The sequence below is a fragment of the Petaurus breviceps genome, unplaced genomic scaffold (genome assembly GCF_028583685.1).
Source record: "Petaurus breviceps papuanus isolate PSGF00001 unplaced genomic scaffold, PetGlider_PUasm1.0 63, whole genome shotgun sequence".
Taxonomy (NCBI): domain Eukaryota; kingdom Metazoa; phylum Chordata; class Mammalia; order Diprotodontia; family Petauridae; genus Petaurus; species Petaurus breviceps.
Window position 1 is genome coordinate 415,427 of NW_027186418.1, and position 25,209 is coordinate 440,635.

General features: G+C 41.0%; 1 protein-coding gene across 1 annotated transcript in view; it reads left to right on the forward strand.

Annotated features, from left to right (window-relative positions):
• The first annotated feature begins 292 nt into the window (after positions 1–292).
• LOC138173633 (echinoderm microtubule-associated protein-like 1) overlaps positions 293–25,209 on the forward strand; it is a 316,387-nt gene continuing 291,470 nt past the window's right edge. The window contains exon 1 of the mRNA XM_069103676.1: positions 293–589. Within this exon, the coding sequence (XP_068959777.1) occupies positions 559–589 (31 nt within the window). The 5' untranslated portion in view covers positions 293–558. The remainder of the gene's footprint in view (positions 590–25,209) is intronic.

Below are 25,209 nucleotides of genomic sequence, written 5' to 3' on the forward strand. Positions count from 1 at the left end.
GTGAAAAAAAAAAAGAAAAAGAAAAAAAAAGGAGGAGGTCAACTTTTAGCATTACGGATATGTGAGTAATTGATATCATTACTGTTAGGAATACCTGTGTGATCTCAGCAGAGATGGCCCAGAGCCTTCTGAGCACTTTAGACTTGTTAGGGAGTTTGGATCTCTGTGGCACCTTCCCCCCCAGTCTCCTCTCTCCTTTAAAGGACATGGGTGCTTCTTTAGAGTCTTTTTCCATTCTAAGGGGTGGCCCTTCTCTCTGAGTAATGCGCCCCTGTGACATTAAAGAGGAAACAGAGAAGGGGAGGGAGGACAACCAGCTTATCCACCAATAGCCTGCTCTTTTGGCACAAAAGCACATTCTTATCTTTCCATCCCATAATGAGAAGGCAGATGGGAATTGTTGCTTGAACTCCCTGGGCGGGGATATTTGTGGCCAGGGCAGCTGGAAATATTCAGCCTTTCCCCCTGCACTTTACTCACTGGAGAAGTTGCCTGCAGCCGGATTTTTCCTGTGATTTCTTCCCTCTCCAGCCGGTCCTGCCCGAGACAACTTTTCACATGATGTCAGACTATGAAGGGCTCCCTGTGGGTGAGTGCCAGGTTTATATTTACCCCGTGGCCCCCAGGCCTTCCCGGGCTCAGGTTGCAAAGTCGAACACTCAGGCTGGCTTGGGGGTCTGGGCAGTGAACTAAACGGGGATCAAGGTGTCCCAGAAAGCAAACAGACACAGGGGGTAGCACGGATCTTGCAAAGGTTATTTCTTTTTTGTGGTGGGGAGGGGTTATAGTTTGTCAGGGCACAATTCAGGCCGGGGTGCTGTCAATGGCGAGCCGGAAGAAGCTATTGGATCCTGTTCACTAAGGGAGATGGGCTGGGTTCTTGGTGGGTCTGATTGGGGTCAGAAGGGGGTTGTTTCATCCAGAAGGCTGGGAGCGACCTCCTGAGCAAACACTGCTCTCATATTTGGGATGGTGACTCCTTCTCAGAGCCTCCAAACTGTCAACGAAGGAAGCTTTGATTTAAACCTCTCCCCCACTGCTAGCTGAGTGGGTACTCTATTTTGAGACTATGTCTACACATTCAAAGGGGAGTAGAGAACTGAGGGCACTATTAGAATCATTCCAGCTGCACCCCCCCCTCAGCTTTTGCCTGAAATGCTCAGGTAAATGAGGCAAACTTGGGGTGCATTTATAATTTGTGTTTGCTTGCTGCCTGAATTATTCCAGATAATAACCTCAATTATCTAATTTATCTTTGCATATAAGGAATGGACTATATGTTTTCTATATTATCTGAAATAAAGTATAAACTCTTATTAGTAAACTTGAAGATTTATAGACCATTTCCTCCAGTTTAAGTACTTTTTTTTTTTTTACTGGACCTATGATTTCACCAGTATACGGAGCTCCCAGTAGTGAAATTCCCTCTATTAATGCACATAGGTACCTTTTCTGCATCGCATAGTAAAGGAGTTCTTTATCTGGAGTCCACAAATTCCTAGGGGGTGAAAAGTTTTCAGGGGGTTCATGAACTTGGTGGGAAAACATTACTTCTTTGTTTCAATATAATTGATTTTCTTTGTAATCCTCTATTTTTTCCACACATTTAAAAAATATATATTTTTTTCTGAGAAATCCATAGATTCCACCAGACTATCAAAGGGGTTCATGACACACAAAAAGTTAAGAATCCCTGATTTAGTCTTAGAGATTTGCCTGGGGCACTGAGAGGTTTAAGTGAATGGCCAGGTGTCTCAGCCACTATATGTTATAGGTGGGTCCCAAAGCCAGGTAGGTCTTCCCAATATTGAGGTTAATTCCTCTAGCTAATATATTATTTTGACCCTTAGAATAAGAATTATCCCCCTTTTACAGATGAGGATACTCTCAGAGAGGTTTTCCTCAATCACGATCAGATGACTAGGAAGTATCAGAGCCAAGACTTGAACCCATGTTTTCTGATTGCAAGTCCAGTGTCTATTCCACTTTCCATCCCATCTCACAATGACAAAAAGGAAAGCCCTAGTGTAATACCATAGAAACCCCTGAAAGGGACTGGAAGGCACTAAAAGGTCTTCCAGCCTCTGATTATATGCCTCCAGGGGTGAGAAGTTCATTATCTCTTAAGGCATCTCTGTCCATTTTTAGACATTTTTATTGTTAGGAAAATTGTCTTTATTTTGAGCTGGAATCTGTCTCCCATAACATCCCTGTTTTGGTCCTAATTCTATCTTCTGGAGACAAGAATAAATTAAATCCTACTCCCCTTGTACTTAAACGCTCAAGGACAGTTATTTTGTCGTCCCTACGTATTCTCTTTTTAAATTCAAACACCCCCGAATCATTCAACCAGGGGGGCAGGTCCTAAGGAACCACGTTCACCTCAGGAACATTTTATAGGGGGTTTGCCCTGCCAGCATCCTTCTTTTAGAACTTACAGTAGATACACTTAGTACAGCTGTAAGATACAGAGTGACAGAGACAGGTTGCTTATGTTAAGCTCCAGAACAACTACAAAAAACAAACCCAACCACACCAGTCTCATGGGCACTGCAGACAGGCAGCCTGTTCTCACTCTAGGAACAGATCAATATCATTGTATTAAGAATGAGAAATTGTTCAAACAGGCCCTTTCTGGCTTTATCTCTCATCGAGCTGACCTAGCAAAGGGGAAAACTCTTGTCTGTTTTTGCAGGAGACTTGGCTCGGGGCTTTGGTAGCTCTGGGCTCTTGCTAATAAGCACTATGTTGAGAGGGATATTTCAGGAGTCCTGGACAATATTTAGCCTGCATTTGATATGAATAATGAAATGGATATCAAGTGAGGGCAGCATCATATACCCTGTCCAGTCTCTCTATGCTTCTCTGTCCTGTTCAAACAGGGGGACTGGAGGGGGAGATGGGGTGTCCTGTGGGTAACACTATAGTGTAAAGGAAAGAACAGCATCTTAGATGCCGAGAGTCCTCCCTGCTATTCCTGGTCCCATCACAAATTTCTTGTATGGGGCTGGGCAATTCACTTCCTAATCTCTGGGCCTTGCTTTTCTAAGTAATAAAACGAGGGAACCAGAAGACTTCTAAGGTCCCTTCTCACTCTAACACAGTGTCCCAAAAACCTTGGGGCAGTTTTAAGCCAGTTTAAGTTGATTTAAAATTGCCCTAAGACTTTTGGGACAGCTGGTGTCCCATGGTTCTGTAATTCAAACTGACTTCTATTGTAGACACACCCTACAAACAGAGAGATTTGTTTATTTTTATTAAAGGGAGAAACATTACAAAGGAAATACATGTCTCAGAGTTTGTTGCCGAATGCTTAGTGTTTCAAAGGACTCCACTGGAGGAAAAAATAATTGGTTCCCAGGAGAGTTATCATGTGAAGCATAATTTGTTTCTGGAATTATCTAATTGTTAAAGGGGGTCTTTTCTTCATCATGGGGCTGTGAAATAAGAAAAAATTACTTGTCATACTGGTCATTTGATATTGTCTCTCCCAATTATTGTGAGCCTTTATAAGTATAGTGCCTTGTTAGTAATCTGTCAGAAAAAAAAAAACACCTCAAATTCAGAGGAAAGGCCACTGAGTTTTGCTGGATTTGATGGAATAGCCCAACTAGTGTCATGAACAAACTAGCACTCTATTTCTAGTAAGAAAAACGTGTAGATAGAAAGGTCACTTTGAATTATAGGCATAAGACAACATTCACAGAATAATACAATCCTGGAGTTGGAAGGGAACAAGCAGTACAAAACATATCATTATGAAGGACCTGCTGTGTGTATGTCCCTGAGCTAGCCATGGAATGGCCTACAAAATGAAATAAGGCACTTTTCCTGACCCCAGTAGTTTACTAGATAGCCAGGTGGCTCAGTGGATAGAGTGCTGGGTCTGGAGTCAGAAAGACCTGAGTCCAAATCCAATCTCAGATATTAACCATGTGACCCTGGGCAAGTCACTTAATCCTCTTTGTCTCAGTTTCCTCATCTGTAAAATTAGCTGGAGATGGCAATGGCAAACCACTTCAGTATTTTTATCAAGAATACCCCATAAGGTGGTCACAAAGAGTAGGACACAACTGAATAAGATGATCTTTTTCTGTTAAAACAATAGCCTCCTATTGTTATAGGATGGACACTGAGTTCAATTTGTATTCAAATTCTACTACTTACTGTAGGACCTGGGCATAGCATGTTAATTCTGGTTCCCAGTGTCCTCCTGTAAAATGAAATGGGTGAAATAGACAACCACTGAGGCCCCTTCCTGGTCTCACATTCTATGTTCCATGATTCCAAGGTTCCATCTATTGCTAGCATTCTATGCCTATCTTTTATTCAACTAAGTTTATGTAAAGGGCAGGGGGTGGGGGGGACACCTGTGTTATGGGTAACTTTGCCCTAAAAAACAAATTAACAACTCTAGAATGATTCAATTATACGAGGATTTCACAGTCAGAGACTAAAATAAATGGTATCTTCTCGGTCAGGTTAGTTGTCTTTGTGAACATATTAGAAAAAGTAATTTATCAATCCAAAAATTCTAGTAAGTAAAAATGTTTGCATTTTTAGAAATTAATTAATTTTAGTTTTCAACATTCATTTCCACAAGACTTTGAGTTACAATTTTTTCTCCCCATCTTTCCCCTACCCCACCCCAAAATAGCAAGCCTGCTGAATACCCCTTGCAACAATCTGTTTTCTCTTATATCCTCCCCCATCACCCCCTAACTTTAGAGTAGGGAAGTACCTGTATATCTTATTTCCCAGTTGCATGTAAAAAGACAAATTTTTAAACATTTGTTTTTAAAACTTTGAGTTCCAGATTTTTTCCCTTCTTCCCTCCTCAGCCATCCCCATTGGGAAGATAAGCAATTCAATATAAGTTGTACATGTATAATTACCCAAATAATTTCCATAGTGGTTATATTGTGAAAGACTAACTATATTTCCCTCCATCCTATCCTATCCCCACTACTCAATTTTCTCCCTTGCCCCTATCCCTTTTCAAAAATATTTGCTTCTAGGGGCGGCCAGGTAGCACAGCGAGTAAGAGCACCGGCTCCAGTGTCAGGATGACCTGGAGATCGAATCCTGGGCTCAGACACTTAGCACCCACCTAGAAACACCTGGCCGTGTAACCTTGAGCAAGTTACTTAACCCCAATTGCTTAGGGGCGGCCAGGTGGCTCAGTGAGTAAGAGCACCGGCTCCAGTGTCAGGTTGACCTGGATCAAATCTGGGCTCAGATACTCAGCACCACACCCAGAAATAACTGGCCATGTAACCTTGAGCAAGTTACTTAACCCTGATTGCTTAAAAAAAAATTGCTTCTAACTACCATTTCCCCCAATATGCCCTCCTTTCTATCATCCCTCCTCTTATCCCCTATCCCCCTATTTTTCTGTATGGTAAGATATCCAATTGAGTGTCCATATTATTGCCTCCTTAAGCCAAATTCAATAAGAATCAGGTTGTCCCATTCCCTTTCACCTTCCTGCTCTTCCCCTCCATTGTAACAGTTTTCTCTTGCTCTTTTATATGAGATACTTTACCCTAATCTATCTCTCCCTTTCTCCTTCTCCCAATAAATTCCTCTCTCACCTCTTAATTTTATTTTTTAGTTATCATCCCTTCATATTCAACTCATCCTGTTCCCTCTGTCTATGTATAAATGAACATACATATGCCCACACTCACATACATATTTATACACACATATACCCTCCTATACATATACATATATGTATGTATATATATATACATATATTTCCTTCAACTATCCTCATTCTGATAACAGTCCCATGAGCTACAATCATAATTTTTCCATGAATGAATGTAAATAGTTCAACTTTAATAAGTTTCCTTTGATTTCTTCCTCCTGTTTACCTTCTCATGCCTCTTCCGCTTCCTGCTCCTGAAAGTCAAACTCTCTGTTCAGCTCTGGTTCCTTCATCAAGAATGCCTGAAAATCCTCCACTTCACCAAATGACCATATTTTTCCCTGTAGCATTATACTAAGTTTTGCTGGGTAGGTGATTATTGGTTTTAATCTCAGCTCTCTTGACCTCTGGAATATCACATTCCAAACCCTCCAATCCCTTGATGTAGAAGCTGCCAGGTCTTGTGTTATCCTGACTGTGCCTCCACAACACTAAAACTGTTTCTTCCTTACTGTTTGCAGTATTTTCTCCTTGATCTGGGAACTATGGAATTTGACTATAATATTCCTAGGAGTTTTCTTCTTGGGACCTTCCTCAAGAAGTGATCAGTGAATTCCTCCAATTTCCACCTTGCCCTCTGTCTCTAGAACATCAGGGCAATTTTGCCTGATAATTTCTTGAAAGAAGGTGTCTAGGCTCTTTTCTTGATCATGGCTTTCAGGTAGTCCAATAATCTAAATTATCTTTCCTGGATCTACTTTCCAGGTCAGTGGTTTTTCCAATGAAATATTTCACATTGTCTTCCATTCTTTTATTTGTTTGGATCTGTTTTATAGTATCTTGATTTCTCATAAAGTCATTAGCTTCTAATTGCCCCAGTCTAATTTTGAAAGAGTTATTCTCTTCAGTGAGTTCCTGAAATTCCTTTTCCATCTGGCAAATTCAACTTTTTAAGGCATTCCTCTCCTCATTACCCTTCTGGGCCTTTTTTGCCATTTGATTTAGTCTATTTTTTAAGATGTTATCCTCTTCAGTGTATTTTTGGGTCTCCTTTAGCAGGCTGTTGACTTGCTTTTCATTATTTTCTTGCATCATTCCCATTTCTCTTCCCAATTTTTCCTCCACTTCTCTTACTTGAGTTTCAAAATCCTTCTTGAGCACCTCCATGGCCTGTAATCAATTCATATTTTTCTTGGAGGCTTTTGATGTAGGAGTTCTGACTTTGCTGTCTTACTCCTGCTCCATGCCTTGATCCTTTTTGTCCCCTAAAAAGGAATTGATCATCTTTTTGTGCTTCTGTCTTTTGCTCATATTGCCATCCAACCACCTGACTTTTGAGCTCTTTGCCATGGTAGAAATCTGCCCCCAGAATGGAGATAACTGTCCCAAATTGCTGGGTGTTTGCAGCTGCCGGAGCTATTAGGAGGGGGCCCTCTCTGCAGCCTCCACAAGCTCTGGCTTACTGGTCACACACCCCAGGATCCCCACCCAAGATCACAACCCAGATCTAAGCAGGTCAAAGCAAGAGCTACCACCCTCTGAATGGTTGCCGGGTACCCCCACAATCTGCAGGCCAGGAGCTCCTGAGGCAGCCACACTGCACCTCTGTCACCTCTCACCCTGGGGGCAAGAGATGGACCGAGCTCTTCAGTCCCCCCTTTTACCAACAGAGTTCTACACTGACCCTTCACTTCATCTTTGGTGTCCATGGGTTCAGAAGTCTGGAAACTGCCACAGGTACAGATGACTCACTCTCCCAAAGTCTGCTCTGGCAGCTGCTGGTCAGGGCTGCCCTAGCTCTGGAACCTCGCAACTCATGCTGGACTTAGGCTACCAGCCCAGTGCGCTAGACCCTTCCTATCTGACTTCCAGGCTTCCCTCAGTGGGAGATCCACTTCTCTCTGTCACTTTGCGGGTTCTGTAGCTCTAAAGTTTGTTTAAAGTCATTTTTCACATGTATTGGAAGTGATTGGAGCAGGAGCCCACGCCAAGTTTGTGCTTCTATTCTGCCATCTTGGCTCCGCCCCAAAATGTTTGCATTTTTACCTGTAGAAGGAACTTAGTAAGATACTAATGTCTTTTTTCTTTGGTGTTTTCTTTGCCTTGGTCTTTACTTAATGCTGATCCAAGAGTTATTGTGTATCAATCTGGGTGCCTCTTGGATTCTGAATGGTGGAAAGACCCCGAAAAAGAACTTGATGAGAAACAAGGTAATGCAGAATAAATCAGACCTGGAAGGGAAACTCCAAGGCCCTCTACTCCAGTGGTTATCAAAGTTTTGGTCTCAGGACCCCTTTCCAAGAGCTTTTGTTTATGTGGCTTATATCTATTAATATTGACTGTATTGGAAGTGAAAACATCTTTATACTATTAGAAAAAAATAATTTCAACCCCATGGACTCCTTGAAAGGGTTTGGGGTTTTAAAGAGTATTTTCCTTTCCCCAGCAGTTCCAGAGGCCATACTTTGAGAACCACCCCTCTATTTTAATTTTTAAGGATAAAGAAACTGAGGCCATGAGATGGAAATGACTTGCCAAGGTCACACCAATAATTAGGAAAAGAGTTAGGACTGACTCCCATAACTCTTGACTCTTAGACTCAGGATTTTTCAATCAGGGAGGCAGTGCAGTTTAGTGGAAAGAACTCTAGCTGGGAACTCAAGAGACCTAGGCTTTGGTCCAAGTGTTGCCCCTTATAAACCATGTAATTTGTTTGAGTTATTGCCCAACTTTGAGCCTCAGTTTCCTCATCTGTGCATTGAGGAAATACCTTCTCTCCAACTCTGCTATTCTATAATTCTATGACCTGGATTTGACTTGTAGCATTACCACTTTCTAGTTGTATGATTGGGCAGGTCATTCTGCGTCTGAGCCTCAGGCTTCTTATCTCAAAAATGGGGATACGACTACTTATTGTGGCAATTATTGTGGCAAATAAGTGAGATATTGGATATGAAAGCACTTTGTAAGTATATGGAATTGTATGAATATAAATTATTGATTGTTATTATTAATTAATATTTTATTCCCTTACTTTCAACATTTATGTCTTAGAAACGTGAAGGGGAAGTTAAAAAAGGAACACTTGGTTTGAAGTGACTTGACTTAGCGACACTTAATGATAGCGACCCCTCATTAAGAGGTCATGACCTCTCAGCCTCTGTTATCACTATGTAAAAGGAAGATGACAATGCACAGTTGTAAGGAAAATACTCTTTGAGCCCTAAAAGCACCCTAGAAATGTCATTTCATGGATGGAATTTTAGCCTAATCTACTCATTCATTCCACTTCTGTTGCAGAGATGAAAGCTGGTCAAATTCTTGACAGGAGATTTTAATTTCATGTCACTCACTCCATTAGTATAGGTGAATGGCATCCCAGCCACCCCTGAAGGCTGCCTTTGGTCTCTTTCTTGTTAGGGAGTATTGACAGACTGCTTCACTCCATCAGGACCAGCTACATAGATTTCCTGTCATTCTTACATGTAGATAAAAGCAAAACATATCAATTATTTAAGGTCTTCTTTCCCTAGGCAGGGAGATTTCCCTTCTGTGGGAGAGAGAAAGGTAGAGAGTTGGAAGAATAGGGTGGTTCAGTCTGGCCCTAATATCTTATCGGGGTATATGGGAGGTTTAGGCTGTATTTCCTCACTGTCAGCTATGATGTAGGCCTCAGGGATGAGGAACCTGTGGCCTTGAGGCCATATGTGGCTCTCTAGGTCCTCAAGTGTGGCCCTTTGACTGAATCCAAACTTTACAGAATAAATCCTTTAATGAAGACCCTTTAGGGTCTACCTGAGAAGGGATAGCACTGAACAACAGTTCTAAAGAGTCAAAGAGAGAAGAAAGCTAGTATGAATTTCTTACCCTGTTTGTACATGAGCTCTAATGATCTATAATGGTTTGGATTCTCATTGATGGATCTTAGATTTAGTGAAAATTATGGTTTAAAAAAAACAACAGATGAAGTTGGAATCTTAAAGATGGATGGAGCCTTACTTACAGATTGTCTAACTCTCTGTTTTCATGAATGAGAAAACAAGTGCATTGAGGAGAAGGGGTCCAAAGTCACATAGTGAGTTACTGACAGCCTGACCAGTGTACATCTCCCCAAGCCAGGGATATTTCTGCTATGTAAAGTTTTAGTTTTCTCTTTAAAAACAGAACTCTGTAGAAGGGAGCAATGCTAGCAAAAATGTTAACAGTACTGTATATGCCCTAGGGAGTATGAGTTTATGGAATCCTCCCCTGTGATTTGGTTTAAATCAGAGTACAGCTGAGAGAGAAAAGGATGGAATGGTAGAGGAAAAAAGCTACTGATGGGAGAAAAGTATAGAGTGGGGACATTAGGGGTACCAAAGCTAATTTTAGAGGATTGTAGATTTAGAGTTGACTTTAGGGGTTATGCAATTCAACACTTTCATTTTATAGCTGAAGAAACTAAAGCCAAGATCCTTGTGAACTGTCTGGGTCCTAAGGATAGATAATATCTATCTTTCTCTGCATTAGGCTGAGGAGGAAGAGAGCTGTTCTGGTCTTGCATGATACTCTAAATCCTTATCCATCTAGGACAGGAGTTCTTTTTTTTAAGAATAATTAATAAATTTTTAGTATCCAACATTCACTTTGATAAGATTTTGAGTTCTAAAATATCCCCCCTCCACAAGATGGCATGCAATTTTATATAGGCTATACATGTATGATCATATTGAATATATTTTCACATTAGTCATGTTGTAAAAGAAGAATCAGAACAAAAGGGAAAACCATGAGAAAGAAAAAAAACCAAACAAACAAAAGAGAAAATAGTATGCTTTGATCCACATTAAGACTCTATAGTTCTTTCTCTGGGTGTGGATAGCATTTTCCATCATGAGTCCCTTGGAATTGTCTTAGATTGCTGAGAAGAGCTAAATCTATCAAAGTCAGTCATTGCATGATGTTGCTGTTACTATGTACAATAAATGTTCTCCTGGTTCTGCTTACTTCACTTAGCATCAGTTCATGTGGGTCTTTCCAGGTTTTTCTAAAATCTGCCTGCTCCTCATTTCTTACAGAACAATAGCATTCCATTGCATCATCTACCATAACTTGTTCAGCCATTCCCCAATTGATGGGCATCCCCTCAATTTCTAATTCTTTGTAGGGCAGGGGTTCTTAAACTTTTTGTTGTTTTGGACCCCTTTAGCATTCTGGTGAAGCCTATGATCCCCTTCTCAGAATAATTTTTTTAAATGCATAAGGCAAAATATACAGGATTACACAGTAAACCAATTATATTGGAGTACAGTTATCAAAATAGTTTCCTAAAAACAAGTTCACAGGCCCCAGGGTAAGAATCTCTCATCTATGGGAAGATGGGTAGCTAGGTGGTACAGTGAATAGAATTCTAGACCTGGAGTCAGGAAGACCCAAGTTCAAATCTGACCTCAGACACTTACTACCTCAGTGGCCCAGGGAAAGTTACTTAATTCTGTTTGGCTCAGTTTCCTCATCTGTAAAATGAGCTGAAGAAGGAAATAGCAAACCACTTCAATATTTTTGCCAAAAAACAACAAACCCAAATGGGGTCAGGAAGAGTTGGACACAACTAAAAATGACTAAACAATAAATGGGAATATGGGGTTTGTCAGAGGTCTTGCCCAAAGGTCACGTGGGTAGTAAGTGGAAGAACTACCCGTGTTTCCCCGATAATAAAACACTGTCTTATTAATTTTTTTGGACAGAAAAACACCAGAGGGCTTATATTCAGGGGAAGCCTTATTTTAATGAACATTGACAGCAATTTTAATAAACAGATAAATGTGAACAAAAAAAATGTACCTTTATTCAATAAGCAAATCACTGGGGAAGAACAGGATGACGCGCTCACTGGTGCAGCTCTGATTGGATGCAGCTCGGAGCGCGGTGTGCGTTTCACGGTGGGGGGGGGGGGCGGTGCATACAGAGGGTACCGTAATGTAGTGTGTAGTGCAGGGGATCACCTTCACTACAGTAGCAATCTCAATAGGGCTTATTGTCGGGGGAGGGCTTATTTTAGAGGAATCTTACATGGTAAGGGGAGGGCTTATTTTCGGGATAGGTCTTATTATTGGGGAAACATGGTAGGATATTCTATCCAGAGTTTCTGACATCAAAGCCCACACTACATTATGCAGCCCACCTCCTACAACTTTGCGTTTGAGCATCTAGGACAATGAGGACACTAGAGACCAAGACACATAAGTATCAATGGAAGAAACTGGGGATGTTTAGGCTAAAGAAGAAAAGACTTAGGGGAAGCATGATCCATAGCTTCAAATACAGGATTATAGAATTTAGAGCTGAAAGCAAATATAGAGATAATCTGTTCCAACTAGACTCCATTTATGAGGTTCATAAAGTAAAATGACTTGTCTAAAACTACCCAGAGAATAAATAACACTGGAACCCAGGCCTTCTGATTCCCAATTCCATATGTACTCTTTCTACTGCACCAGTGCAGCTCTCATAGGTCATTATGTGCAGAAGGAATTTTTGTTCCAGGAAACAGAACTAACATCAATAAGAAAAGGTCCTAGAAAGAAAGATCTTTGCTTAACAAAGGAGTATTCTCATGATCAGGGTATGCAGAAATGGAATGGGCATGGAGGGGCAACGTGGCATACCAGGAACCAGGAGAAGACCTAGGCTGGAATCGTGTTTCTAATATCTATTAGTTGTATACCATGGGCACATAAATTGACCTCTCTGAGCTTCATTTTCCTCATCTGTAAAGTGGAGATGATCAAATTTGTGCTGCCTGTCAATTGCCTTGAAAGGAAAACACTTTGCAAACCTCAAAGTACTATTAAAAAATGTGAGTTATTATTCTCACTCCCAAGGTTGTGAACTCTTCATTCAATTCTATTCCCTTGGGTCACTGCCAAAACAAAGGCTTCAGCAATGAAGATTCAGAACAAGAGGAGTTCAGATCTTTTTAAGGAGATAGGAGAGGCAGGAGGGGCTTACTTAGCTCCTCTTGGGACACTCCTGCTACATATTAGACAAGCTGTCAGTTTGTGGCTCCCCACACTTCCTTTCCCCCTCATCTTTTTCTTGATCCAATCTTAACTCTCCATAGCTTGCATCTCTTTCTGCATTCTTTTGCATTTCTTTTTGCTTTTCTTTTTGTATTTTCTCTTCTTGTACCTGATTCTGAATTCTGGATTTCCAAAATGCCCCCAAAGCTTGGTATCTTCTCTACCTGACCTTTGATCTATTCTCACTTGGGTTCCAGCTCAGAGCCTGTCCTCCCTTCCTCAGTAAGGGATTCTCTGTCTTCTCCAACCCCACTCCAGACCCCAGTGATTGTTCTAATCATCAGCACCATGAGGTAGGTATCACTCAGACCAGCTGGTTGCTGGAAAGGACAGTTGTATTGTCCAGTCTTGTGACATATAGTACTTAGCCACTCTAATGCACCTTGACAATACAAGGCTTCATTATCATCAATCACAAGACAGATCCATGTTCCCACTTAAAGTGCTTTCTGAGTGAGCTCGTTGGAAAGCTGGCTAATGCACTAGGTTTTAGTATGAGGCATGAAGGCAGCTCTTCAATATTTATTGAGGACTCACCCTGAGTGAGGCACCATAGGGAAAAGACAACCACTTAACTACGTTTCTGCCAGGCCCAGAGTGAGGCATTTTCCCAGTGGACCTGAGTGACTTTGGAGAAGTCATTTCACTCCTGTGGATCTTAATTTCCTCATCTGTCAAATAAGGAGGTTGGACTAGATAATCTCTAATGTCCCTTCCAGTTTAAAGTCCTGTGATCCCGTAGACCTCTCTTTACTTCAGAGTGAGAAGAATTATCAGAGGCATTATGCTATGATGAAAACCTCATTTAACCATATTGCCAGGTTGGGCTCTAATTTGCCACTAGTTTGCTGGGAGACTTCAGACCAGTTACTTAACCTCTGGTCTCAGTTTCCTAATCCGTAAAATGGGAGTGTTAATATTTGTCCCCCTAACTCTCAGGGTTATGAGGGAGGGAAAGCACTTTGTAATGTGTAAAGTGTTTTAGAAAATATGACCTGTCTTCTATCATCCCTGCTGGGAGAATGCAAAAGGACCTGATAGAAAGAGCCTTGGAATAGGAATTCAAAGAATTGTGTGGTCTTGGCCAAGTTGCTTACTTTCTCTGGGCCTGCTCTCTACTATTAAAATAGAGGGAATGATGTTTGCCCTTCTCATCCAGGGCCTGTGGGAATAATCGGGATACACACCCAGTGTGGGTATCTTGCAGCCAGAGCTGGTTGGTATTCCACACCCTTGCTGCCACTCCCCATGTGCCTTCAGCTTTCCACATCTTACTCTTGGTTTGGAAATTGCAATTAAATCAGGGTCTTGGCTCCTGGAGTACCATTGCTATAGGAAAGGACCCACCATTCTACTGCCCAGTAGTTCCATTCCCCAGGCCAAAAGTAAGGCCACAACTCTACTATCTGTGTCACATCTCCCCATTAGAATAGAAGATGCTTAAGGGCAGAGACTGACTCATTTTTGTATTTATACCTTCACTGCTTTGCAGCTGTGCCTGGCATAAAGCAGGAGCTTAATACATACTTGATCATTCATTCAAAAAAGGATTTTCAAGCAACGCCTCAACCTCTTTTGGGTCATAGACCCCTTTGGCAATTTGGTGAAGCCTATAGACCCCTCCTCAGAATATTGTTAAGTTTTAAAAATAAAATTTAAAAATGTGATTATAAATGAAACCAATTATATCAAAATCACAATGATCATTTTTTTTTAATTCTATGGACCCCAGGTTAAGAAGCATTGCTTTTAAAGCCATAGGACCTGGAATCTTTAAATCCTAGAACACTAAAAGGGGACTTAGAATCTTAAAACGTATAATATTGGAGCTAGAAGGGTACTTAGAACCAGAACAGTGACCATTCCAAGCAAGCTCCCCCTACCCCTCATAGCTCAATCATTTATTCCACCTCTGGATGATATGATTAAATTTCCTGAGTTGCTTGTTGTGGTCGATATTGTGAGTCAGGGCTGGATCTGAATCAATAAGGTTAGGAACTGTAGGAAAAAGCAGTCTCCAAAGATGCTGTGCCCAGAGGGTTCCAGAGGGAGGCTCTTGAGAACAGTGGAAAAAAAATGCCCCGGACACTTAGAGCTTTGCAGGGAGAGTCTGAACCAGCTGCCCCCACCCCCGTGAGACAAAACCAGGAGCCATGCCAGCCGTCATCCCATAAGTCTTAGCCAAACTGCCAGGCACAGAATTTGCTACAGTGAATGACCTCATTTCTGAATAAACATTTCAGATCACAAGATTTTAAATCTAGGAGGGACCTTCCAAGAGCATCCAATCCAACCTTCTCTTTTTAATGTGAAGAAACTGACACCCAAAAAGGAGAACTAAATTGCCTGTGGGATTTAGACAGAGGCTTTCTGATTCCAAACCTGACACTCTTTCTACCACATCAAGAATTCTTAGCCTTTTTTTTTTCCTGCCACAGACCCCTTTGCAGTCAAGTGAAGCCTTTTCTGAATAATACTTTTAAGGGCAAAAAAATGAAATACATTGAATTATAAAGGAAACCAGATATATTGAAATAAAGATGCATTTTTTCCCATCTAAATTTATGAAATATGCCTGTGAGTTTATGGACCCCCACATTGAGTCCCTGTTCTATATTACATTGGGACTGGTCTGGTTTGAAAAATTCTGACAGCAATGGAAAGGGATGAGGCCACAATGAGAAGGCAGTGTCAAGCATGACAGTACCCAGTCTGAATCTTGACTCTGCCTTTGCTAGCTAAGTGATCTCAGTCAAGTCACCCAACATCTCTGGGTCTCATATTTTTTTATCTGTAAATGAGAAGGTTGGACTAGATGATTTTTAAGGCCCCTTCCACCTCTAATGTGGGACATTAGGTAGAGTTAGGAAGATCTGGGTCAAAGAATCCTAGAATTTCATTGTTGGAAGGTACCTCAGGGACCACCTAATGCAGCCAATACCTGAAGAATTCTTTCCATCACATACCTGACCAGTTTTGTTTGAAGATCTATGATGAAAAGAGAACTGACCAACATCCCAAGGCAGGCCATTCTACTCTTGGGGAACTCTCAAGGTTGAGAAAGCTTCTCTGTGTTTCAAAGTGAAATTTGCTTCTGTGAAATTTCTACCAATTATTTCCAGATCTGCCCTCTGGGGCCGACCAGAACAAGTTCAATCTATCTTCCATGCGTGTGACAGTCTTTCAAATACCTGAACACAGCTAACATGTCTCCCCTAAGTCTTTTCTCCTCTAGGCTAAACCTTCCTAGTTCCTTCAATGGCATCCCATTTGTCATGAATTAAAGCCCTTCACCTTCCTGGTCACCCACCTCTGAATACATTCCAACTTACTAGTCAATGTCCTTCCTAAAGTATCATGCCCAAAACTAAACAGGATGCTCCAGGTATTGGTCTAATCGGGGCAGTGAGGCATCTCTTGGTTCCTGGCAGCTTTGCTTCTTTTCAGACAGTCTAAGATTTCATGGGCTCTCTCAGCCACTATTTCATGCTGCTAACTCATGTCCAGCTTGCAATCTACTAAAACCCTCAGAGCGTTTTCACATAAACTGTACAACCACACTTTTCCCATCTTGTACTTATGAGGTTGATTTTTTTAATAGGAGTCATATATTTTGGATTCATCCATATTAATTTTTATCTTGACTTAGCCCAATATTTTGCCATGTCATTTAAAAAAATGTTTTTGGGGCAGCTGGGTGAGTAAATTTGGGCAGCAGTAAATAGAGCACCAGAGCTGGAGTCAGGAGGACCTGAGTTCAAATTCGGCCTCACACACTTAACACTAAAATTAGCTGTGTGACCTTGGGCAAGTCACTTAACCCCAACTGCCCTCCAAAAAGCAAAATAAAATAAAATAATTTATCACGAAGGAAATGAATGAGCAAGAGAATAAGGTAGGCTACTCATATAGTGAGATAATAGATGAACAGTTCATGAACTAAAAATACAATAGGATGACTTATCAGGGGCATTTTTTTTATGAGTTTAACTTTTTAAACATGAGCAAAAGACACAGACAAGAATCACACACAAGATATGTGGGTGTGTGGTAGTCTGAACAATTGGAGGTAGTTTCCACATGAATAAAATCATGTATTCATTGAAGAATGGAAGTCTAGATGAAGGCACAATATACTTATCAAATTTAAAGATGGTATAAAGCTCAGATGGTTAATATATTGGTTGGTTAATAGAGTCAAGAGCCAAAAAACGTCAAAAGCCTAGAATGATGGATGGGATCTAATGAGAGGAAACTGACAAAGATTTTGATCGATTTTGATAGGATGGGCAATCCTTCCTTTTGTGTAGATTCCAACCTATCCATGTTTTATTTTTCCTTAATGGTTCTTTAGTGTCATTTCTTTTTTTCATTTTTCAAATGCTTTATTAACTTCTGATTTACATCATTAATTTCCACCAGATATTGAGTTACAAATTTTCTCCCCATTTTCCCCCTACCCACCAACCCAGAATAGCTGTCACACCAGGATATAACCTCCTCCAATCTGCTCTCTCTGATATCTTCTCCATACCCCCTTAGACTTTTCCAGTAGGGCATAGTGCATCTCTCTGCCCCAGTGCCTGTATGTCTTCTTTCCCAATTACATGTCAGATAGTATTAATAATAGTATATATGTATATATAATTTTAAACATTTGATTTTAAAACTTTGAATTCCAGATTCATTCCCTTCCTCCCTTGTCACCCACCCTTATTGGGAAGATAAGCAGTTCAGTATAGATTGTACATGTGTAGCTAATGCAAAACATTAACATATTAGATATATTGTAAAAGACTGACTATATTTCCCTCCCTCCTATCCCACCACCCACTTGTTCTGTTCTCTACTTTTATCCTGTCCCTTTTCAAAAGTGACTGCTTCCAACTTCCCTCCCCCCCCAGCCTGCCCTCCCTTCCATCATCCCCCCCTCTCATCCCCTTCCCCCTACTCTCCTGTAGGGTGAGATACCCTATTTAGTGTGTATTTCATTCCCTCCCCAAGCTAAATTCAGTGAGATTAAGGTTGACCCATTCCCTTTTGCCTTCATATTCTTCCCCTCCATTGTAACCCTTTTCCCTTGTCTCTTCTTTATGAGATAGTTTACCCCATTCTGTCTCTCTCCATCTCCTCTTGTTATATTCCTCTCTCACCTCTTAATTTCCCTTTTTAAGTATCATCCCTTCCTATTAAATTGGTCCTGTGACCTCTACCTATGTATACCTGTAAGCATATATACACACATTCACACATGTATTCATATGCCTGTAAACCCTCTGATATAGACACATATATATATATGTACATATATATATATATATATATATATTTCAATTCCCTTCAACTATGTTCACACTGAGAAAAGTTTCATCAGTTACAATTATCATTTTTCCATGTAGGAATGTTAATAGTTCAACTTTGATCAGTGGCTTATGATTTCTTTTCCCTGTTTACCTTCTCATGCTTCTCTTGCTTCTTGTATCTAGATGTCAAATTTTCTATTCAACTCTGGTTTTTTCATTAAGAATGCTTGAAAGTCCTCTATTCCACTGAATGACCATATTTTCCCCTGAAACATGATACTTAGTTTTGCTGGGTAGGTGACTCTTGGTTTTAATCCCAGCTCCTCTGCCCTCTGGAATATCCTATTCCAGGCCCTTTGATCCCTCAGTGTCGAAGCTGCCAGATCCTGTGTTATCCTGATTGTGTTTCCACAATATTCAAATTGTTTCTTCTTGGCTGCTTGTAATATTCTCTCCTTGATCTGGGAATTCTGGAACCTGGCTATAATACTCCTAGGAGTTTTCTTTTTGGGATCTTTTTCAGGAGGTGATCGGTGGATTTTTTCAACCTCTATTTTGCCTTCTGGTTCTAAAACATCAGGGCAATTTTCCTTGAGAATTTCTTGGAGGATGATTTCTAGGTTCTTTCTTTGATCATGGCTTTCAGGTAGTCCAATAATTTTTAAATGATCTATCCTGGATCTATTTTCCAGATCAATGGTTTTTCCCATGAGATATTCATTGCCTTTTATTCTTTCATTTGTTTGTATCTGTTTAACATCATCTTGATTTCTCTTAAAGTCACTACCTTCCCTTTGCTCTAATCTAAATCCGAGGGAATGATTCTCCTCATTGAGCTTTTGAGATTCTTTTTCCATCTGGCAAATTTGGCTTTTCAAGGCATTCCTCTCCTTATTGCCTTTTTGAGCCTCTTTTGCCAATTGAGTCAGTCTGTTTTTTAAGGTGTTATTTTCCCCAGTCAGGCTGTTGACTCTCATTTCGTAATTTTCTTGCATTATTCTCATTTCTCTTCCCAATTTTTCCTCCACTTCTCTTATCTGCTTCTTAAGGTCCTCTATGACCTGTAACCAGCTCATATTTCCCTTTGAAGCTTTTGGTGCACGAGTTCTGACTTCACTGTCTTCCTCCTGTTTCATGCTTTGCTCCTTTTTGTCCTCAAAATAAGAGTCTAATGTTGGAGTCTTCTGTTTGTTTTGCTTCCTTTGTCTGGTCATGTCGCCCCTCAGTCACTTGACCCCTGGGCTTTTTGCCACAGTTGGACTCTGCCACCGGACAAGGGATCTTCCATCCCAAATGCTGGGGTTTTCTCAGCTGCTGGAGGTATTAGATGGGTGCCCTCTCTGAAGCCTTCACATGCTCTGGCAAGCTGGACACATGCCCCAGGACCTCCACCCTAGACTGCAATCCAGATCCAAGAAGGTTAAAGCAAGAGCTATTACCCCTCAGACTGGTGCTTGGTCCCCCTACACTCTGCAGGCCAGGAGCTGAAGCTCCAAAGTGGCACCAATGCGGTGTTTCAGAGCGGCTTCTCAACCCAGGGGAAAAAGCTGACGCACTCCCAACTACTGGTCCCAAAGTCCAGACTGCACTGACCTCTTGTTTCATCCTTCACCATGAATGATGGATGATGAATCTGGAAACGACTACAGCTGCTGGTAATCTGGAGTCCCTCTGGCCGGTGGCTAGTCAGGCCCACCTTGGGGCTAAAACTGCCGGCTCATGGGGGCCTGGGCTCAGCTCCCAGCACTGCACTGACTGATTCCTGCTGGCCTGTCGGGCTGTCCTCAGAGGGAGGTTAGCTTCTCTGTGTCATTTTGTGGGTTCTGCAGCTCCAAAGTTTGTTTAGAGTCCCCTTTTTCATAGATTGGGGAAGGTGGGAGCCAGAGGCTTGCGGAGGTCCTGCTTCTACTCCACCATCTTGACTCCGCCCCTAGTGTCATTTCTTGAATGCAGGTAATATGTACCTTATACCCAGAAGACATCTTTCCATTGACCTTTTGTTCAGTCTTTTCAGTCATGTCCCAACTCTTTGGGACCCCATGTGTGGTTTTCTTGGCAAAGATACTGAAGTGGTTTGCCATTTCCTTCTCTAGATCATTTGACAGATGAGGAAACTGAGACAAACAGAGTAAAGTGACTTGCCCAGGGTCACACAGCTAGTAAGTGTCTGACACCAGATGTAAACTTGTTTTCTCCTAACTCGAAGGCTAGCACTCTATCCACTGCACCTTCTAGGTATTCCTAACTCACCCATACCATAGCTCAACCACTAGCCTGCTCATCCAGTCAATCCTTGGCTCTATTTTTGCTCAGCTCCATGACTTAGGAACCCTTCTCATTCCCTCTGTGTGCTTCTACTCTCCTTTCTCTTCCAACTGCTTTCTGTGACACCCCCTTGCTGCCATTGTAGCAACCCATGGGAATTTGAAGTCTCTGCCCTTGTCATAAGGGTCGGGGGATGGGAGACTTCATGGGGAATATAATTCCCAAATCTGTATTTGCTATACAGCCCACATGAAAGGGTCACAGGACTAAGAAATCCTGAAGGGACCTCAGAAGTCATTTAGTCTGATCCCTCATTTTACAGGTACAAAAACTGATGTTGAAAGAGGTCACCCAGGTCATTAATGATAGTGCCAGGAATCAAGCAAAGGTCTTCTTATTCCAAATCCAATGTTCTTTTCTTTTTATTAGGTGCCTCTAAAGCTAGGTTTTCCCTCAGCTCACAGTTTTCCTGTTTTAGACTTAGGTGAGATTGATACTCAAAAGATTCCTGAAAAAAACTAATCACTCTGATTGCATCTTTCAACATGATCTTAACATATGCATGGTAGGCATCCTTTTAAAGAAGCATTTTACTCTACTAAATTAAATGCTAAGTAGGTTTCTGTGGTCCGTGTATCTCTTAGTTAATGGCATGATTGTGAGTGCTGTAGAGAATTATTCATAAGAGCTTTCCTGTTTCCTTCCCCTTTTGTTCCCAGGTATACTCTTGATATTTTCATTGATAGCTCTCACAAAGATTTTGTAGAGAGGAGAAAGTAGGTATTGGGTTAGTAGTTACATCTTACTGGTTTCCTTTAAAAAAAAAAATAAAAGTACCATCAATGATCTTTTCCATTCTTCTGGGATTTTCCCCTCATTGATATATCTTAAAAATTAGTCTATGAATGCCTTGAAAAATTACATTGTCTGTAATCTTCCCTGTATGTATTTATTCAAGTTCAATCACTTTATAGAGGAGGGAACCTAAGCCCCGGGTGTCAACTAAACTAAACTAAACTAAATTCACTGCTCTTCCCACTCCACTGTAAAGTCTCTCCTAAATCCCTCTTCCACATTGCATCTGTTAATATGCCCAAAGGCACCAGTCATATTCCATCTAAGATTTTTCTTTTGCATGCTAGATCTTTGCAATTCCCCTAGCTCATCCCCATATGGCAAAGTTTCTAGTCCTTGAACCATTTTCATCTAGATCACTCTCCTCTGGATGCACTCTAGTCTGTCAATGTCTTTCCTCAAATATGGTACCCTAAACTTTTGTAAAGGACATTGTCATGCTATATATTCAATTGAGTTAAACATTTATTAAGCCCTACTCTGTACAAAGCATTGTTGATAGAAAGAAAGGCACACATTCATCTCTAAAGATGAAAACAATCTGATTATTTAAAGAGGCACAGGGGAGGAAAAGGGCTATGGTTCATCAACCGAACACCTAGGTTCCAGTCCCGGTTCCCATAGTAATAAACTGTGCAACCCTTGGCAAATTATATCTTTGTTCTGAGTCTTGATTCCCTCAAGACTAGAGTGGAGGTGGGGGGAGGGGCATCGGGAAGCTCGATGGTGAAAGTCACTGAACCCTGTTTGCCTCAGTTTCCTCATCTGTAAAATGAGCTGGAGAAGGAAATGGCAAACTACTCCAGTATCTCTGCCAAGAAAACCCCAAATGGGATCATGAAGAGTCAGACATGACTGAACTGAACAACAACCACAAAGGAGTGATAATAACACCTTTGAGAAGGTTATTATAAGGGAAGCATTTTGTGAATTTTAAGGCACTATAAATTTTTTTTCTTACAATGGGGAGGACAAATAAACAAATAATGATGAAGGAAAAAGGAAACAAGTATTTATTAAATACCTAATATGTGCCAGGGCCTGTGCTAAAAGCTTTATAAATGTTAGCTCATTTGATCCTATAATTGGTGCTATAATTGTCCCCATTTTGCAGTTGAAGAAACTTGCCCAGGTTAAATTGCCCAGGGTCATACAGCTAGCAAGTATCTGAGGCTGGATTTGAATACAAGTCCTCTTAACTCCAAGTCTGGCATTGTAACTGCTGAGTCAGCTACTTGCCTCTAATAATGAATAGTGAACTATATGCAGAGGAGAGGTCTAAGCAAAGTGCTGCAAGGAATTTGAGAAGGGAGGAATGATTTCTCACTTGTGGTTCTGAGGGCAGAGTTTCAGACAAGGCTTCTTGGAGAAGGTAACAATTGAATTTGGTCCCTGAAGGAACCTCAGAGCAACTCCAACTGATAGAAACTGGTGTATACAGAATCCATTCCAAGTATGGAAGATGGTGTAAGCAAAGACCTGGAAATGGAAAAGGGCAGAAAGAAGAGAGATTGTAGAATCTTCCAATATGACTAGAATATATGGGTATAGATATATACATATATGTAGATATGCCACATGTATGTAGATATATGCAGATACAAATATAGCTCTATCCAATATACATATGCATGTATATATACACATGTGTACACCTGAATTTCTAAAATAGAGATATACATATATGTAGATATGCCACATGTATGTAGATATATGCAGATATAAATATAGCTCTATCCAATATGCATATGCATGTACATACATACAGGTGTACACCTGAATTTCTAAAATAGATATATACATATATGCATGAACATATGTACCTGTACCACTACATGTATATGTGTGCATACATATGCACATATAGATGTATATATTCATTTTAGAAATTCAGATTTTTGTACAAGGCTTGCTTAAAGTAGGGCTTGCCTCTATTTTAGTGAATAATTTTGGATTTCTTCTAAAGTTGGTACAAATTCATTTATAAGCACACATTTTTCTAAACCAGTGATGTCAGGTTATTGTTTAACAAAAATCTAATTATCACCATCTCAAGAGTAATAGATAATTTGAAAATTTCAAGTATGTGAAGCAAGTAATGACAAGACTCAAATTTTTTCCCTGTGGGAGGGGGAAGAAAAAAGAAAGCAGAGGTTAGTGGGGGCAGGAAGTCTATCTCGCATCATAGGCTGGAGACACAATGGAGGGTAAGAACAAGTAGACCATGGCTAATATGAAAGAGTAAGTTCCAAACACTCTTAATTAAAGGCTCCACTTCAAGCTGTGGCCTTTCCAAGACAAAAACAAGCCCCTCAGGTTTTATTATTTGGGCTTTCAGTTGTCAGTAGATGTTAGTGATGGAATTTAAAGTAGCAGACAACAAATGTATCTATCCTGTAATTCCCATAGGGAGTATCTGTGAGAAACCCACCTTGGCCATGGGACACAACCTGAATTCGATTCCCCTCCCTCAGCAATTATTAGCCACAGCTTAGTAGGCTTTTTTTGCATCTTGCTCCATTCTTAAGACCTAATCCCCTGCATCCCATCCCTTTTCTCAGCTACCTCCCATCCTGTGGCCTTGGTACAAGAATTTTATCTAAGAATTGGGGGTAAGGATGGATATCCTGCTGAAAACCAACTTAAATACAACTTAAAACCAACTGTTAAATTTATAGACTGATTCACTCAGGTATAATGAATGGGGGCAGCTAGGTAATGTCAGTGAATAGAGAACACTGAGCCTGAAGTCAGAAAGACCCAAGTTCCAGTCTGATCTCAGATACTAGGTGCATGACCTTGGGCAAGTCACTTAACGTCTGTCTACTGTCTTCCTCAACTGTAAAATAAAGATCATAACAACACATACCTCACAAACTGTTGTGAGGATCAAATGAGATAATATTCATAAAGTTCAGCACAGTGCTTGACACATAGTAGGTGCTTAAGACCTAGGTTCAAGACTTGACATTGACATTTATGAGCTGTGAGATCTTGACCTGCAAAATAGGGATAATACTTGTACAACCTACTTTATCGGGCTGTTGTCTATTTTTTTTTTGGAGGAGGAAGGCAAGGCAATCAGGGGTAAGTGACTTGCCCGACAGTGTCAAGTGTTTGAGGCTGCATTTGAACTCAGGTCCTCCTCATTCTAGGGCTGGTGTTCTATCCACTGTGCCACCTAGCCGCCCTGGGTTGTTGTATCACTACGTGCTACAGAAATATAAGTTATTTCTCACCCACCACCTTGTGTCTACATATAAATTGATTTCATTTTCCTCTGACCTCCAGCATGTAGAGTCTGTGCCACAGGGAAGGGAATGCCTGAGTCTTTTACTTACATGTATTCCCTATAGAGTCTAACACTTAGCTGGGCACATGAGGCAGGGGATGTGTGACAAAGAGCACTGATTTGGGAATCAGAAATGAGGGTTAGGGACAGCTAGGTGGTGCAGTGAATAGAGCACTGGCCCTGGAGTCAGGAGTACCTGAGTTCAAATTTAGCCACAGTCATTTACTAGTTGTGTGACTCTGGGCAAGTCTCTTCACTCTGTTTGCCTCCATTTCCTCATCTGTAAAATAAGCTGGAGAAGGAAATGGCAAACCATTCTAGTATATCTGCCAAGAAGACCCCCAAACCCAAAAAACCCCAACGAAGAGTTGTGGACAACTGAAACCACCCAACAATAACTGCTTCCCTTTAGTAAAGGTTCCCAGAGCTGCTCCCAACCTTCACTATGCCTGACTGTCCACCAGGGCTGCCAGGGGTGAGACTAATCTTCAGCCCATAATTGGAATGCTGCCTCCCTCATTTCACAGGGATAATTCCATCTTTTATAAGAGGACAACAGGGCATAGATCCATTTTTGCACCAAGTTTAACACCTTAACCTTGTCTTTACTGTTATCCCCCCTTACTAGCCTTGGGAGATTGAGGGGGTATGTAGGGTCCAGCTATACTGCTGCAGTGGGGGAATCCTCCTTACACTCCCATAATAGGCTCTAGGGAAAATACAGAGAAATATTGATAGATAGATAGATAGATAGATAGATAGATAGATAGATAGATAGAT